This window comes from Falco biarmicus, chromosome Z, assembly GCF_023638135.1.
Source record: "Falco biarmicus isolate bFalBia1 chromosome Z, bFalBia1.pri, whole genome shotgun sequence".
Classification (NCBI taxonomy): Eukaryota; Metazoa; Chordata; class Aves; order Falconiformes; family Falconidae; genus Falco; species Falco biarmicus.
Genome location: NC_079311.1, coordinates 57,164,973 through 57,180,889, shown reverse-complemented (window position 1 = coordinate 57,180,889; position 15,917 = coordinate 57,164,973). Strand labels below are relative to the sequence as shown.

Here is a 15,917-nt window from a genome sequence, read left to right as displayed (position 1 = left end):
ACATAAGGCATGCAGTATGGCACCGCTGCTGCCCACAGCAGGCCAGGAGCTTTGTAGTGAGCGTGCAGAGCTCCAAGGCTAAGGTTCGTCACACCTGGTCTGGCTGACCTTTTCTTGACCTGCCCACAGCTTTGTGTTGCTTGGTTTACCTGTGACAACAGTTCCTCTAACTGACCGGGTGTCTATTGCTAATTTGTTTACTTTTTTATCTTTCTGTTACAACCATCATTTTTTCTAGCTAGCAGTAACAAACTGCCAGTCTGTATAGAATGAGGTATTTATGGCTGTAATGCAATGATGCAGCATAGAGAAACATATGCCTGATACACTATCAGTGGCCTTGAGAAGCAGAGACAAGGATGTGGTGTAGAGGAGTACAGACACACGGTGCTAAGAGACGAGCCACAGGCTTAACACTGCTATGAACACTTCACACAGCGCCACTGCTATGAACAATTCACCTATGGTCAGTTAAAATGATGCAGGCCTGGACATGGACAAAATGAGTTATCATTTGGGCACTTCATAATCTAAAGATAACAGACTTCTTCAACTGCATGAGGCATTTATAAGATGGAAGGCATTTGATGGAAGTGTAAGCAGCAACACATGCAAATATACTAGCCACAATTTTACACTTATGTAACAATCCGTAACACTGATGGCAATCATTTGACTGCAGGAGTATGTAATTTATGCAATCACAAAACACGTATCAATGCGAGAATACGTATTAGTTCTCAAAGTGAAGTTTCAAAATTAAGAGATGCATTACTAAAGGAAACTGTCATAATTATAATGCTCAACAATATACCCATCTCACCGCTCAAATGCCACCAATGCTCCACTGAACAGAAAGGGACATTGGAAGCTGGTTGTTCTTTCCTCTCACCTTGCTTTAGTTTACAGAAAATACTTCTGGAAACTTCTTCAAGCCATCTAAAGGAATGTGAGGAATGTGTCATATCTGCTAATGTATCCACCAGGAGACTGAAAAGCTCCATCTCACTGGACACATGACTTCAGATATTAATCTGAAGCTCCTGGCAGTGAAAGATTAACCATGTTTCTTTTCTCAGCTCTTCAGAAACAAAGTCCGAATTCATTTATTAGTAGAAGCAAAAAGACATTAGTAAAGACTGCTGATAAGGGAATGGCCTCCTTTCTTCTGTTTCTTTAGTTTGATTCACCTTTTATCCTAAAGCAAATGTTAGGTATGTGACAAGTAGTACCTCTAGTACTGAAAACAAGTTTCTACTTATCCAGACACACCAGCAAGCACCCACCTAGCACTGTAGCTAAGAGTCCATTCTTCAGAGTATCTGCTGCATGTCCTAGAATTATGTTTTGAAACATTTTTAATTCCACCTTACCTTCCTGCATTCACTCACTGTGCAATCACCCAACTGTAATCAGCACAAAGCTAAAAGGTGAACAATGACTGACTACAGGAGAAGGTACAGGGAAAGAAGCTCACCTCTGAACTGTAAAACTAATGAACACAGAGATAAAAGCTTCAAAGTAAGTTTTTGAAACAGCACCCAAAAGTGTCAGACAACCTTACAAGAAATCACACAGGACAGCCCAGACAATGCTTTGAAATTGTGCTTCCCTGTCCCCCAAATCCTGAAATGGCAAGGTCATGGTCTGGAAATCGGCAAGTTCAGCTACATCTTTCAACGCTTGGGCTATGTGACTGAACACTGCATTTGTGTACTGTCTGCATAATAGCTACATTTCATGTGGTCTCGAGACTGTTATCTATTTATTTTTAGTTTAATTTATACAGCAGTTTAGTGGTACCTGGGATGAACGTATACATTCAAAAAATCACAAGGCAAGTTGAAAGAGAAGGAAGACAGTTTAATAGTACATACTAAATACTGCAATACGTCTCTGGCAATAATCACTGTTGCTTCATTTCCAGTAGTAAAAGAGAGTTATCTGGAAAAAGCCCAAGACTTCAAACAGGTTTACCATATTGCTACTGTAACATTTAATGTATGCCATAAACAACAGCCTTTTTGCCCATCTGCATTTCTGCATAGGTACATGATAGTACTGACGCAACTTAAGCCAAATCCAAAACGGTAGAATTCTTCATGTGTGATTCTAGACCATGAAACTTTATCTTTCAGCAGTAGGTCAGCTTGGATTCTTAGGAGGACTTCAGGGTTTAACTGTTGTGTAAACCTCCAGAGGAAAAAGGAACTACTATACTTCATGTCATTCAGTCTTTTCTGTCATAAAAAGCTTGCAGAGTTAAGCACAGACTTTTCAACTTTTTTGTCATTTGATGTCAACTGTTTCCTTGTTTCTCAGCCACAGTGGCTATGAATACTTCTTTGATGATCTCCTTATCCAAGTTCCTGCCTGTAAAGAGAAATAAATTTGCTAGCTATATTTTACTGTGTATTACCAAAAAATGCAAGCAAGTGGCGATTTACCATTCTTCTCTACAAAGAAAATGCTTGTGATACCAGTAAGTGTGAACAGCAGTTATTGCAATTAAGCTGCAGGCAACAAGGTAACTTTAGATTTCACAGGCAACAACAGACTTCAAGTTGCACAAGGGAAAGGAAGAAAAATTGGGGTTTTTTGGTCGTAAAAACATTTTGCAAAGCAGAGAGTAACAAGTTTGAAACAGAAATTCATAACCTCAGCATTACAAACTCTTCAGAAACAAAACAAATTTTATACATTTTAATGGCAATAATCACCTTCCTTGCAGTTACTGAATATTTGATCAAACATTCAAATAATTTCCATCAGCATATTTATAATTATGGACTTTATGAATAATTAGTTGTTTGGGTTTTTTTTTTTTTTACTTTTATGTCACTAAAAGGGATAATGCAGATTCCACTCAGCTGGAATATAAAACTGCAGAAGGTCTTGATGGTGAACGTTACACTGAACATACTCACTGGTCTTATTCCGGCCTATTTGGGCCAGTTGCTTTTCACTGGGTAAGTCACAGCACGGCCTGCAGAAAGATCCGCTTCTTAAAGTCAAACAAGGAAATAGGTAATTTCCTCTTACCTATTAGGACCAGTCTATTTGTTCTCTCTTCATCTTCTTTCCAGGCTACTGTGGTCTCCTCGAGATCATAGAGCTCATGGACACCTTGGACTATCACTTGATGAGATTTGCCTTGAATAGATACCAGTCCCTTATCAGAAAAATAACTGTTAGGATATATAAACAAACCTTTAAAAATTAAGTATGTAAAAAGAGGAAAAAAACCTCTTCGAAACTAGGCCAAACAGGGAAAAATGTTTCTGGCAACTATGGACCAACTAGTCAAAACAACCATGCAGTATTACCACTTTATTCATAACATCCATTCTCACCTATCTTTATTCTGTTAAAGACTAGCAATTACACTTTGCCGTACTCTGCTTGCTGTTTTTCATTTGGTCAGTATCTAGCATGTTCGAGCAAAAATAAAATGTCATCAGCTATTATGTCACTTTGAATATATATATATATATGGTTCATGACGTATGAGTCCACAAAAGATCAATTGCCAGCAACGATAATGTAAAATGAGCAAAAAAGTTTTATTTCAGACTATTCTGATTAGGCACTCATGCTCAGTATATTCACTGTTCTGAAACAGAATCTGTGAATACTGGAGAACAAACAAACATTTCTGAAGTAAAATGACTAGCAAGAGAATTAAAAGTGATCACTGTTAAAGTAAGCCCATTAAACCACATACCAAAAGTCGTATTAAAAATGTTTTTATTACTTTGTGTAAAACTTTATAAAATATTCTAGTGCAACACATTCTGTAAAAAGTTGTCTTATACTTCCCTAAAGGGGAAAAAAAAAGTGTTTAAGAAAAACCCTTACAAATATTTAATGAAAAAAGGTCTGCATTTGACATGTTAGCTGGAATTCTCTGACTATTACTACCAAAAGTATTATGACTGCAGGTAGGATATATAAAATAAATATAAAAGCAACAAACTTTGGAATCCATTCTATAATTACCTGGGGTTCATTTGCTTTGGTGTATTTGTCTGTGACTGAGGGCCAGCTCACAGCTTATAGCAAACCTCAGATCTCCTAAAGAATTACTTTGATTCCAATGCTCAATACAACAAAGATGCACTTGTACATAGCAGCACTGTTTTCAGACAGCTTACGACGTATCAGTGACTATTTTCTTCTATTTGTCAGGAAGGGGAAGACAAGGATATTCTCATTTTGTTGCTGAAAGAGCAAGAATACAACCTTTCTTTCGATGAATTAAAGTAATGATGTCACTATCCATGATGCACAAGCGTTTTCAGAAAACGAACCGCAGCATATTTTGTATTTCTTACAGCCTACCAAATGACAGACTTGGTTCTCATTTTTTAACAATTAACTCTGCGGCTTGGTATAAGGAAAATCAAAATATATCCTAAACTATCACCTATACCCTTCTCAAAACCATGCAACTGAAAAACATAGGAAGTGCCCATGAAGATTAATACTTATGGGATGCATCTTTAAATTAGTTTAACAATATTGTCAAGTGTAGACCACAACCAGTACTGCACTGCTGTTACGTGAACCTCAACTTCTGCGTATTATGCCAACAATTACAATTACTGATAGCAGTCTATAGTATCCAGCCTATAGTGCTCAATCCCTAGACAAGGAGACATCTATGTGAGATGGATGGAATCTTTCAAAGCAATGTAGGTGAAAAAGTAATTTAACTATGCCCTTACGATTAATTCTGCCACTGATGTTTGTGACTGTACATCTTCCTCGTCTAATCAAAACAAGTAGGATCAATGTCTGCTTCTCTGTCAGCTACCTCCTTTTGAGTTGTTCCACCAACCAGCAGGTAACTGCCCCTACACAGAACAAACTGCTCCTCTCCATTTTGTCTGCTCTGCTAGTGATCCAGTAGTGCCCTTGATAGATCTGTAGCTGACAGAACACGAGTTTTTTTACGCGTAAAAAAGGAAAAGCACAAAACAAAGAAGTTGGTCATTTCTGACTAACCTTCAGTCTTATGATGTCCGCGGTACGCCCAGTTTTATCTTTCACATTCTTCTCCCACAGAAGAGTCTATGAACAGGAAAAATGTTTTCATAAACAGAATGGCATGGGATGATTTTCTAATGATTTTTCAGTTGACAGTGCTGTATTACTTACCTGAATGAAGAGATTCAAGTTTTCTTCTTTTATATTTCCTGGAACTTCAAATGTTACTGTAATTATACCCTGCAAATGGAAAGACACACTTACTATTACCAAAATTAATAAATATTTCATTATATTCATTTCAAAAAGCATTCTTTATAACTTGACCTCATAAAAAAGCAAGTATATATCCACATCAAAACCTGAAAAAAAAAATAATCTCCATTTCTGTTCTGCTCTTGATTTGCCACATTATGGTATACTTTTTGGTTCTGTTTGGGTGTGCACTTAAGGGGCATATGCAGTACTTTGAATAGTTTGGATCAGCTTCTACCATGTATTTCTTTGCTGTAGCTGATGTTTGTTCTCAAAGAAAGCCTAAGAATTTTAATTCTTACATGCTAGTAAGCTCAATCTTTCAAATCTGTTTAAGAATGCAATTTTCTCGGCTTACTGATCTTTGTCACAATTTCTAATCTTCAACACAATTCTATTAGACAAAAATTAATCAAGATATTTTTCACCTATCTGTACTTGCCTGTTATGAAAAATTTCCAAAAATAAAGATGTCTGAATATGTTTTATTCCAAAGCAACCACCAGCTTACTGCTTAGAACCAATTATTATAAAAAATGAAGATGCAAATAAATGTGTAGTTTAAAACCAGTAATTTATTTTAAAATAAAGGAAATAATGTGTCTTAAACCTATTTTTGTCACCATAATGTCTCAGTGGCACAGAAGAACATACAGGGAATTACTTTTCATACAACCTAAATTCTTTCAAATGATTACTGCTTTCAGATGACTAGTCTAACTTAAAAAAAAAAAAAGCAACAAGCTTCAAATCTAAACATTTAGCTAATTACCAAGTAAACTCACCAAAACACCCAAAAGCTAATACTTTGAGCAGCTTCAAAACAAGACAGAAAAAGTTCAGTGCTTCATGCATAGTGCAGTATTGCTTCTGTTGCTCCCCACAAAGATAATAAGCACCCTTTACCATCCAACCAGGGCTTGCACCCTACTGCAAGAGGTGTTCTGCTCTCATTTATCATTATCATCTGTCTGAACAACGATCTTAAAAATATGGGTGCTGAACTAAACAGTGATAGTAACAATGAATTCTCACTGTTTCCTACTGGTCGAATGGCTCCACACTACAAAACCAACAATAATTTTCTTAATAATACAAGCATGCTATAACTCTCATAACATTCAGAAGGCTTCTACTTTATTTTTTCTACTTTAGAAATCTACTGAGACTTTTATTACTGTAACTGAACATATTTAATATGAACACAAATGTTAAACAAAAACCTATGATCTTAAGATTCTGATTGCAATTATAGTTAAGCATGCAAATGAGTCTTTAGTTCCAAAAGGAGATTATAACTGCCTTTTGCTGTTTTCAAGACTAGCAACTTCACAGTCAAGATCTGCAGTTCAAAAAGAAAAATACAGGCATTGTATGCGTGATATTTTAACTTGAAAATTAAATTTAATCATGCAACTTTATAAAAGGAAAGCACGCTTTTATAAGCTATTGTATAATACATATTACATAAAATATATTTAATAAACAATACAAATTTTATGCACATAGATTTATTTAAAAATATTTATATAACAAGTAATACATCTTTCATACATGTAAATTTATTTTTGCACCCCTGAGGGGACTGTTTGAACCACACCCAGTTGGGAATACCCCAAAGAGAACTGTGACCCAAAATTTATCCACAGAGCAGAGTATCTGTATATGGACAGGGGCCTGTGGGTAACACACAGAACAGTGACAATATCACTAACAAGCAAAAAGTAGCAGAAAGCTACCACACAAAACTACAGGCCCCCGTAAAAAAAATCTCAGTGTCTTTGTTCTAAGCCCCCTTTAAGTATTGCAAGGCCATGTCTCCCTGGAGCCTTCTCCAGGCTGAACAACCCCAACTCTCTCAGCCTGTCCTCACAGGAGAGGTGTTCCAACCCCGACTGTTGTTTGCCCTCCATGTCTGTGTCTCTCTTGCACTGGGGGCCCCAGCGCTGGGTGCAGAACTCCAGGCGGGGTCTCATGAGAGCCAAGTGCATTACTGCAATGACTTGGGGAATCCTGAAGGAGCTGTGGTTCCAGTACTAGAAATCTGTGATCGCATATTCTGGTTTGAGTGATGTACTTACTACACATGTGGGGATGTGTGAAGACATGTATAAACTGTTGGAAAAAGCAGGGACATGTGAAAGCCTGACTGGGACAGGAAGATGACTGGGAAGACACAGGACGATTCCAGCTTCAAGCCCATGTGCCCATGGCAGGGGGTCTTAACAGATCCTTGGGCAGCATCCATGAAAATTAGCCCAAGAGTTGCAAAAGGGATACAACTACCACCTGTAAAACACTGGGAAGTGCGCTGCTCTGCTGTGGGGTTATGCCAGAGCTTATCATATAACTCAAATGGAGCCTCAGAAAGATCGAGACCACTTAGAATCTATCACCATCAGACTGACTGTCACTGTTAAGACTAGTGGACTGCTACAAGATACAACAGCAAATGCGCAGCAAAAATGACAAAACTTGTATCAGAACTGAGCAGCTGGTAACACTGAGGTGGCCAAAGGGAAAGCTGTGCGATAAGCCACCCAATCTACTATTGAAAAGTAAGAGAGTTTAAAATTACAAGAGTCCTGCTGTTAAGCAGCCCAAGTTACAGTGCAGCAAAAATGGAAGACCGCTCCCCAAAGTGCAACCACTCTAATTACTTCAAGTAAAAAGTTGCAAAGCAATGCATGACACCTGCAGCTGCTGCCCACAGAAGTCACATCTGCAGTGCCTGTGGTGCTGGAAAGCTATAGGAAGGCACCTGCATAAGTAGGAAACTCTGGGATTTACTGATGGAGCAGTATGCTGAGCTCAGTCCTTCCAATCCCACAAACAAGACTCCCATGGAGGGACTGGGAAAAAGTGAAAACCAACTATGGTCACTTTTAACTCCTGCTATGTTTACAGGCAAGGAATAAGGGACTCCAAAAAGGCTGATGCCACAGACCAAAAGCTCTGACAGCTTGGCACAGTCACTACTGCCACTCTGGTATTGCCCAATAACCTGGTGGGACATCCTAATGACTAAGGGGTGACCTAGAGTATCACACCTGAACATGCCCAAGGCAAGTGTGTGATCAGCCTCACAGCAAAGCCTGACAGAACTGGAGTTGTGAAAGAGTCATCAGGGGATGAGAAAATCTTGATGCTCCCTCCCCACAAACTGGGACTTGGAAAGGGAAAAAGAAGTCCTTCAAAGATCTACACCTGGGAGCAAAGGAATAACAAGCTGAGGAGAAAGGTCAGAGCTCAGTTAATATGGTTAAAGGATGTGCAGCAAGCTCTGTGAAATTCAAGTCATCCGATGCGTCACCTTACTTCCCAAATGGGGAAACACCCATGTTGTATCAAGTCAACACCAGTCACCACACGTTTCAGTTCTGGATGGAAGTACAGCTGTTGAACTCAGAAACCAAGTGGCTATCAATAGTGCTGTTACTCTGTGGTTTTACTGTTTTGTTTGCTTGAACATTTGCTTCTGTACTAAGGCATGGTGAGTAGACTAAACAGCCAGGTGCCTTGGTTTGGTGTTTTGCAGGAACAAGGCCTGAATTTTGCAGGAAGCAATGCTATCCTTACTAATCTACACAAAAGGGTGGAGTCTACAATGGAAATACGTAAATTCAAACCTTTATGATACTAACCTCCATCATCCACTTGGCAGGAGATGGAGTTTAAATACAACAATTTTTAACATACATATTCTGACTGCGACAATATTAACCCCTACAGTCTAACTCTCAGTGGCAAGGAGTAGAATATGTACAATGCGTACATTCAGTTTCTGATGCTATTAAGGGTGGATGCTATAACCAATATATGTTCATACAGCTCTTTAAGTACGTGTAAGCTTACGAGGCTTATGTAGCAGGGGGCTGCAGTACTGATGGTGTGGAAGGAGGCCATCAGCTGCCTTGTGTGTGTGTCTCAACCTGTTCCAGTCACCTCTGAAACTATAAATAGAAGTGTAAATAAATAAAAAAAAAATATCCCACACATCTTCAGGCAGAGAAACACAGGGCACCCTGTTAGAGACATACCTCCAGCCACTTGGGACTAAAGACTCTTTGGAAGATGCATGCCGTAATGCCAAAGGGGGTGCACACACCCCTGAGAGACTACAGCTTGTTGTTTACCCACAGAGCAGGGGCACTCCACAGGTACTAAGGGCCCTGCATGAACCACAGGGAAGGAACAGAGCAGTAAAGGGACAGAAAATCATTACACAACTACCCCCAACTTCCTATGTCACCTGTAGCATTTCTGGGAGACCTTGGATGGACCAAGTGTCACCCACTGAAAAAAATAGGGGAAGTTGGAGGAGAGAGAAGAAGAGGTGTTCGTTTAAGTGTTTCTGTAATCATTTCGTATTTCTTTTTTGCAGAACTCAAATCAGTATTTCTATGTTTTGTTGCCTGGCAATAAATTCAGAAATTCCCTGACTTCAGACTGTTCTGCTTTTGAGAAGGGTGTAAGCAGAAAAACATACTGCGATCATAACATTTGCAGAACAAACAAACAAGAAAAAAGGAAAATTAAAAGGAAGCCTTTCTAGTAAAACCTGTATATCATGGATTAGACAGGTGCTTACAAGTAGCAACTGGCATAGAACCGTTTATATTCTGCAAGGATGATGGACCAGATCTTTTTTCCTTAAATTAATCTTTGAAATTAGATATGCTGATTAAAAAAAACCTGTATATAGTCAAATAAAAGCAACAAAGGCAGAAATGCTATTTGCAGTTGCACACAGGGAGAGAAAAGATTCTTCCCTGACATAAACACACATCAGGTTTAGTATCAGGATGAGGGGGAATATATTTTAGAGTTTAATTTGACATACTAAAAATCAACATCAACAGAACCAGTTCTTTGGGTTTTTTTAGCATAAACGTGCTTACAGGACCAATACTTAGTTTATAGGGCAGAATCTACCTCACTCTTAAAAGTTAAATTGGTTTCACAAGAAACAGTAACAACGGGAAGCACCCACAGAACAGAAAACCACATGTTTAACTACTCGGTGAAGTTTTATTACAGCTTTAAAGAATGCGAAGTCATGAATAATATCTCCCTGGTATCTACATAGACAACATTTGGACAGAGAATCTACAAGATAAAAGACTGGCTACAGATTTAGGACTTGATTCTGCAAATACTAAAAAGAGTACTGCTATTTGTCTGTTTCAGTAACAACTCTCCATATGAATCAATGAATGATGGGACTTTCTGGAACAATGGAAGCCTATACACTTTTTTTGAAAGCAAGACTTAATATATCCATTTAGAACCTACGTACAACAAAGCACATTCCTGTAAGTATTCTACATAATCTTCCAAAGATCTTAAAACACACTACTCCCTAACTGAAACCTTCTGAAAAACGTGATTAGCATGCAATGCCTGCAATTACCCTGAACAACCTTGTTGTTACAAAAATACTGAAGCAGTATTTTCAGTAATTACCTTATCTAGATGTTCATGTGTTGTCTTTACATGCTCAAGCTTCTTCTGCAAACTGAAAATGAGTAAAGTTAAATGCCGCATTTCAGTAGGACAGACAAAATGTTATTTTGAAATTTAAATAAACTCTTCGGTAATGCAGAGCAAAACTAAAATATCGAAGATAGGCTATAAATTCAGAATAAGCTTCAATTGTTAATTCAGATTTAATCTCAAAATAAGATGCTTAATTAAATTGTTTGGTCTAGTTTATGGTTGTTAGAATATTAGTTTTCTTAATATAAACACAATAAGATTATAGTAATGATTTGCAGTATCTGTGGGTTTTTAAATATTTATACTTCAAGAAGTACAAGATCCTTGATATTCCTTTGTGTAGGAGCAAAAGGCAAGCTACATCATTAAAGCAAGAAGAGAAAAATCACTAGAATTTGACAATTTATTAGACATTGATTTTTTGAAAACAAGAACGGTTTGAAAAGCAAGAATAAAAAAAATGTACAAAGCTCTTGCTTGTGAGAATGAAATCTGTAACACTAAGTGAAACGCTGTATACCAACTTCTATTTCAACTGTTGTACCGAGTACAGTGTGCCTGCTAATTTAAAACTGGTCCTCTCTACTTCATAAGGGAACTTGGGGACTTGTTCCATGAACTAAGATTCAGCATCTTACTCTACCATTTTGCATGACAACGTAAAATTTTACTGCAACTTTAGATTACACACCTATGTCTGTCTTTAGTCAAGACAGTGCAGGATTTCTTCAAATACTTTTTCTGTACCAGAGAACATTTTGTGCATGTTGGACATTAGCAAGAGAAAAGAATACCACAGCAAAAGTCACTATGATGACAGCTCTCTACTACTTCAGAGAAGACTGCCCATAAAAATTTCTCATACTTTCATGACTGTAAATTTTAAGAAGCCTTTAACAGTAGGGAAAATATATTGACTGTTACCGAAGTAACATTTCGCACTCCTACTTCTTGCATCTTCTTTGCTTTGTTGTAGTCTTCTCATACTGCATGCCACAGAATCCAAACGCTTGATGTGTTTCCTGTCACTTTCAGGCCATGTATAGACTACAAAGTTCTACCAGTACAGTCACACCGATCGGATACTTCATCTGCCTGCTATGCTGGCAGAACTCCTTACTGTAGCATGCAAAGAACAATTTTATTAGTGTACTGGTGTGTATCTGTGCTCAAAAGTTGCTGTATGTAAAGAGTTTTTCTGCTGCAGATGATAGGAAGCCATCGCTAGTATTTTATGTGGGGATTTCTGTATCTATGTACAGGTACCAGGGTAAGCAATTTCACTGTACAGAGCTCAAATAAAAACAAGAGAAATGGAACTTAATTTAAGCAGTCTACAACCTTGGTGCTTTTAGAATTTGCCTTTAAATGCTGCAGTTTAGTGTTTCCTCTGTTTTAATACCAAATACTGAGAACCTCTAAAGGAACTATGGGTGAGATAAGAGATATGACTAGACTGAGGAAAGCAAGAAAGACTTTTTTTTTTTCGTCAGCTCCTTAAGGATTCCTCAGGTGTATGGAGCACAGCACTTCCTAGTAAACCTTACAGAATGCCACCTAATAGTACGGTTAATCATATCTAACTGTGAATTGCCATTACCAAGAACAATCCTTTTCTGGTTTCACATCTTCTTACTGCTTTCTTGTTTGGCTCCGGGATAAGGCAGTTTAGTTAGCTGATCCATCGTAAGAACTCAGGACATGGGTTTATGATCTAATAGTTAGCTATCGCCCACAAAGGATACACTGGCCTTCCTCCTCCCTTAACCTTCTTTTGGATGCCCATTCTGATACGGCCCTGATGCTGCCACTGGTACAGACCCAACTGGTACAGTGAAGGAGCACAAAAGAAACAAACACCACTTTTCATAGATCAGAAAAAAGGGCAGCAGAGAGTCGGGAAAGGCAGGCTATCCTTTTGATAATACTGCATCAGTTGACTGGGAAATCTCATGAGCACACCTCATCTACTAGAGGTTACTAGCTTCATCTTCAGCAGTTTCTTCCTTGCGTGAATAAGGAAGTGTCTACTTTTCTTTAACTGAACCGTGTGCATCCAGGAAGAAAAGTGAAACTCATACTGCCCCCAGTTGCCTGCTCCCTCCTCTTTACAACTGCCCTAGCACTCCTTGCTCTCTTTGCTAAACAACTTCAGCACACGAAGTGTGTGAACAGAAAATGCTCCTCCTCACCTCCAATTTTACTTTTCCACTTATCTAGCATACTGAAGCACACATCGGGCATCAAAAAAAACAAAGGACATGAAACACAGTAACCAGAATTTGTAATGGGTTTTGTTTGTTGTGGAACCTCAGTCTCCCATTGTTTTCTGTGAAAACTAAGAAGGCCTTCTCGTTCACCATGATGTGAAATGAGAAAAATGTTGAAATCCTTTAAAAAAACAGAAAAGAGTGTACAAATTTACTCTACTACTAGTATTAAAGCAAAATTTGTATTTTGGTAAAGAAAGGCATGCAAACTCTGGCTCATTTAACTTTACAAGGTCAAAAACCTTCTGTTGCACGCGTTTCAAGTGGAAAAAAACCCTCCGTTTCAGATTACCATTTATAAAGCAAGAATTTTAAACAAGTGACTAAACTAGAATTTATACCAGAAACTCATGCAAATTTGAACCAGTATGTGCATGTGTCTATTCCATCCATGCACTTATACAATGGATATTATTCCAATAAGAGACAGTGAGATTTCACCATACCTTGTTCCAGATAAACTGTCAAAAGCATGCAGGTCCAATACATTAGAGAGATCAACTCTAAACAGGGGGGAGAAAGAAATCTTTGTATTTTTGCTATATTTAAATATATTGTGAATACTTATTTTTAAAATAATATTTTAAAATAATTGAAACTTGTGTTTGTTTTCCTGTCTATCATACTAACGCAATCAATCCTTAGCCTTATTTTTGGATGTTGGTAGTTGGTATTGTCCCCTACAAGGAAATGCAGCGTTTATTTACACAGTAATAAGCACAGAAACAAAATTTTTAACAATACAGTAAAATACAAGGTATTTCCAAGAAAGATGATAAAAACCCTCACACCGAATGCCTGAGTAGTAACTGATTTTCCCTAAATGGGAAAAGGAACCCTGAAGTTCTTCCCAGCAATTATCCTGCATCCTTAATATAGGGCCTCTCAACACACACACACACACACAGCAGAATATATACAGCTTATACTGACACACTGTTAGAAAACAAAACTGAAATACGCAATAAGGCAAGTGCTACTATGAAGAATTTCAGCTCTAACATCTGAAACAGGCAAATTAAAAACATAATATGGAACAGAAAGCCCTGATAATATTTACTTGTAAGAACAGCTACCTATAAACTTGTCTAGGAAACCTTTTTTATAAAAGCAATATAGACTATAGGTTTCACTAATAACAACAACTGATAGCTTTCTAATTATTAATAGCAATTATTAATATGTGGGTAAATACAAAGAACATACGAGACACCAAAAAACCCCAACAAACAGGAAGACAGACCTCTGCACTGTAGCCAGTATTATTAAACTTTTACACCCAACAGCAGCTTTACAAAGCAGTTTCTAATATGGAAGGTATTGATGTAAAACATCAATAATAATAAATTATATTTATATATATAAACATAATATAAATTTATATAAAAATATAGAATAAAAAACATAAATAATCCCCTCTAGAGTTCATTACCACATCAGTGCTGTTATTTTTCAGAACACTGCTGAGAACAAACCATATAGAAACACTCAAGAAAGTGCTATATTGGTCCCTTTTAAATGTGGGCTTTTGAAGGACAAAATTCCCTAATTAAAGGAGGTATGTTCTCAATTAACATGTTAATAAATTAATTTTGTGCCTATTTCTCTTTTGGAATGTTTGATCATGGGAAAGACAGTATGTGTTGCTCTCTAACGAGTATTTATTATAACACAAGAGTTGTCATTAAGGACTGGACCTAAGGTCCACTTAATCTTAATATCCAAAATCTAATGCTGGCTGGCATCAGACACCAGACAATGACACAGATGTGGATAACACACTTCACATATTGGATATCTTCCAATGGACATGAACAATTAGAACAATTGGATGTTCTAATGGACATGAACAGATGCTGATTTAAGACACAAAACATTAAGTTTAATATCCTCTTCAAATCTGCTAGCCATGCTGGATACCATGATAACCTTTACAGAAACCTTAGGGCTTTGTTTTTCCATCTTACAAAAATCTTGGCCTCAAACTTGAATTCATTTCCTAGGGCAATCAGACACACATATGCAATTTATGAGCAATTTACCTTTATCAATAATGTCTGCCTCTTTTCCCTCTTCAAAGCATTTCATCCACCATTTCTGTACTCTGCCTTGCAAGTAAAAAAACAAGGAACTCCTGACCTGCTTTCTCAGGAGCACTGTTTGTTCTCAGCAAAATCATGTCGCCACTTCTTTGATTTCGGCTGGAGCAATCTGTTATAAATCTTTTTCTTGTGTTTTCCTAAGCCCTGATCATCCTTCATGATTTCCTTCCCTATTCTGTGGCACAAGTGAAGTTCATATATATATATATATACACACATATATATATGCACATACACACGCATATATATAACATAAATCCCAGAATAGTAAAAATTTGTTTTCAAGAGTTTACTAAACAGGAAGAAAGGGAAACGCTACAATTGTATCTCTGCAACTCCATCCGTCTGCATTATTTGTTGTTCTTTTGGCATTCAATCACTCATGCTGCACTTCAAGTACATACACTACATGAAGAAACATCACACTTCAAAGATGTCATGAAAACTGTAAACAGAGGCCTCAAAAATAAGATAGCCAAATTTGGATATTGTAACATTAGCTATGAGCAAATACCCAAGATATAACATCAGGATAAAATCCTGATTAAATTTTACCTGGAATCATCAAAGCGTTCTCACCTCCATTTACAGATGGAGAAAAATTTACCCAAAAATACAAGTAAATTTATCCTAATACAACCCAACTTTAAGAAATACTAACTTAATAATATTGAATTTAAAAAAAAGGACAAATCAACAAAAGCCTAAATTTTGCAGCAGAATCTAGAGTGACTATTTACATATTAAAACTGAATGCACCAAAAAGCTGGTAAACATTAAAAACCTGATTATAATTGCTCAC

The 15,917-nt window shown here is 37.3% G+C and overlaps 1 protein-coding gene across 7 annotated transcripts in view; it reads right to left on the bottom strand.

Annotated features, from left to right (window-relative positions):
• Positions 1-1,842: 1,842 nt before the first annotated feature.
• Positions 1,843-15,917, bottom strand: part of LOC130142479 (zinc-regulated GTPase metalloprotein activator 1A-like) — a 29,047-nt gene continuing 14,972 nt past the window's right edge. For 3 of the 7 annotated variants that reach the window (XM_056324500.1, XM_056324499.1, XM_056324498.1), the window contains 6 exons: positions 13,460-13,516; positions 10,711-10,762; positions 5,161-5,229; positions 5,008-5,073; positions 3,043-3,172; positions 1,843-2,373 (listed from right to left, as the gene is read on the bottom strand). In XM_056324500.1, the coding sequence (XP_056180475.1) occupies positions 2,300-2,373; positions 3,043-3,172; positions 5,008-5,073; positions 5,161-5,229; positions 10,711-10,762; positions 13,460-13,516 (448 nt within the window). In that variant the 3' untranslated portion in view covers positions 1,843-2,299. The other 4 variants (XR_008819422.1, XM_056324495.1, XM_056324497.1 and 1 more) reach the window with 4 other exon arrangements.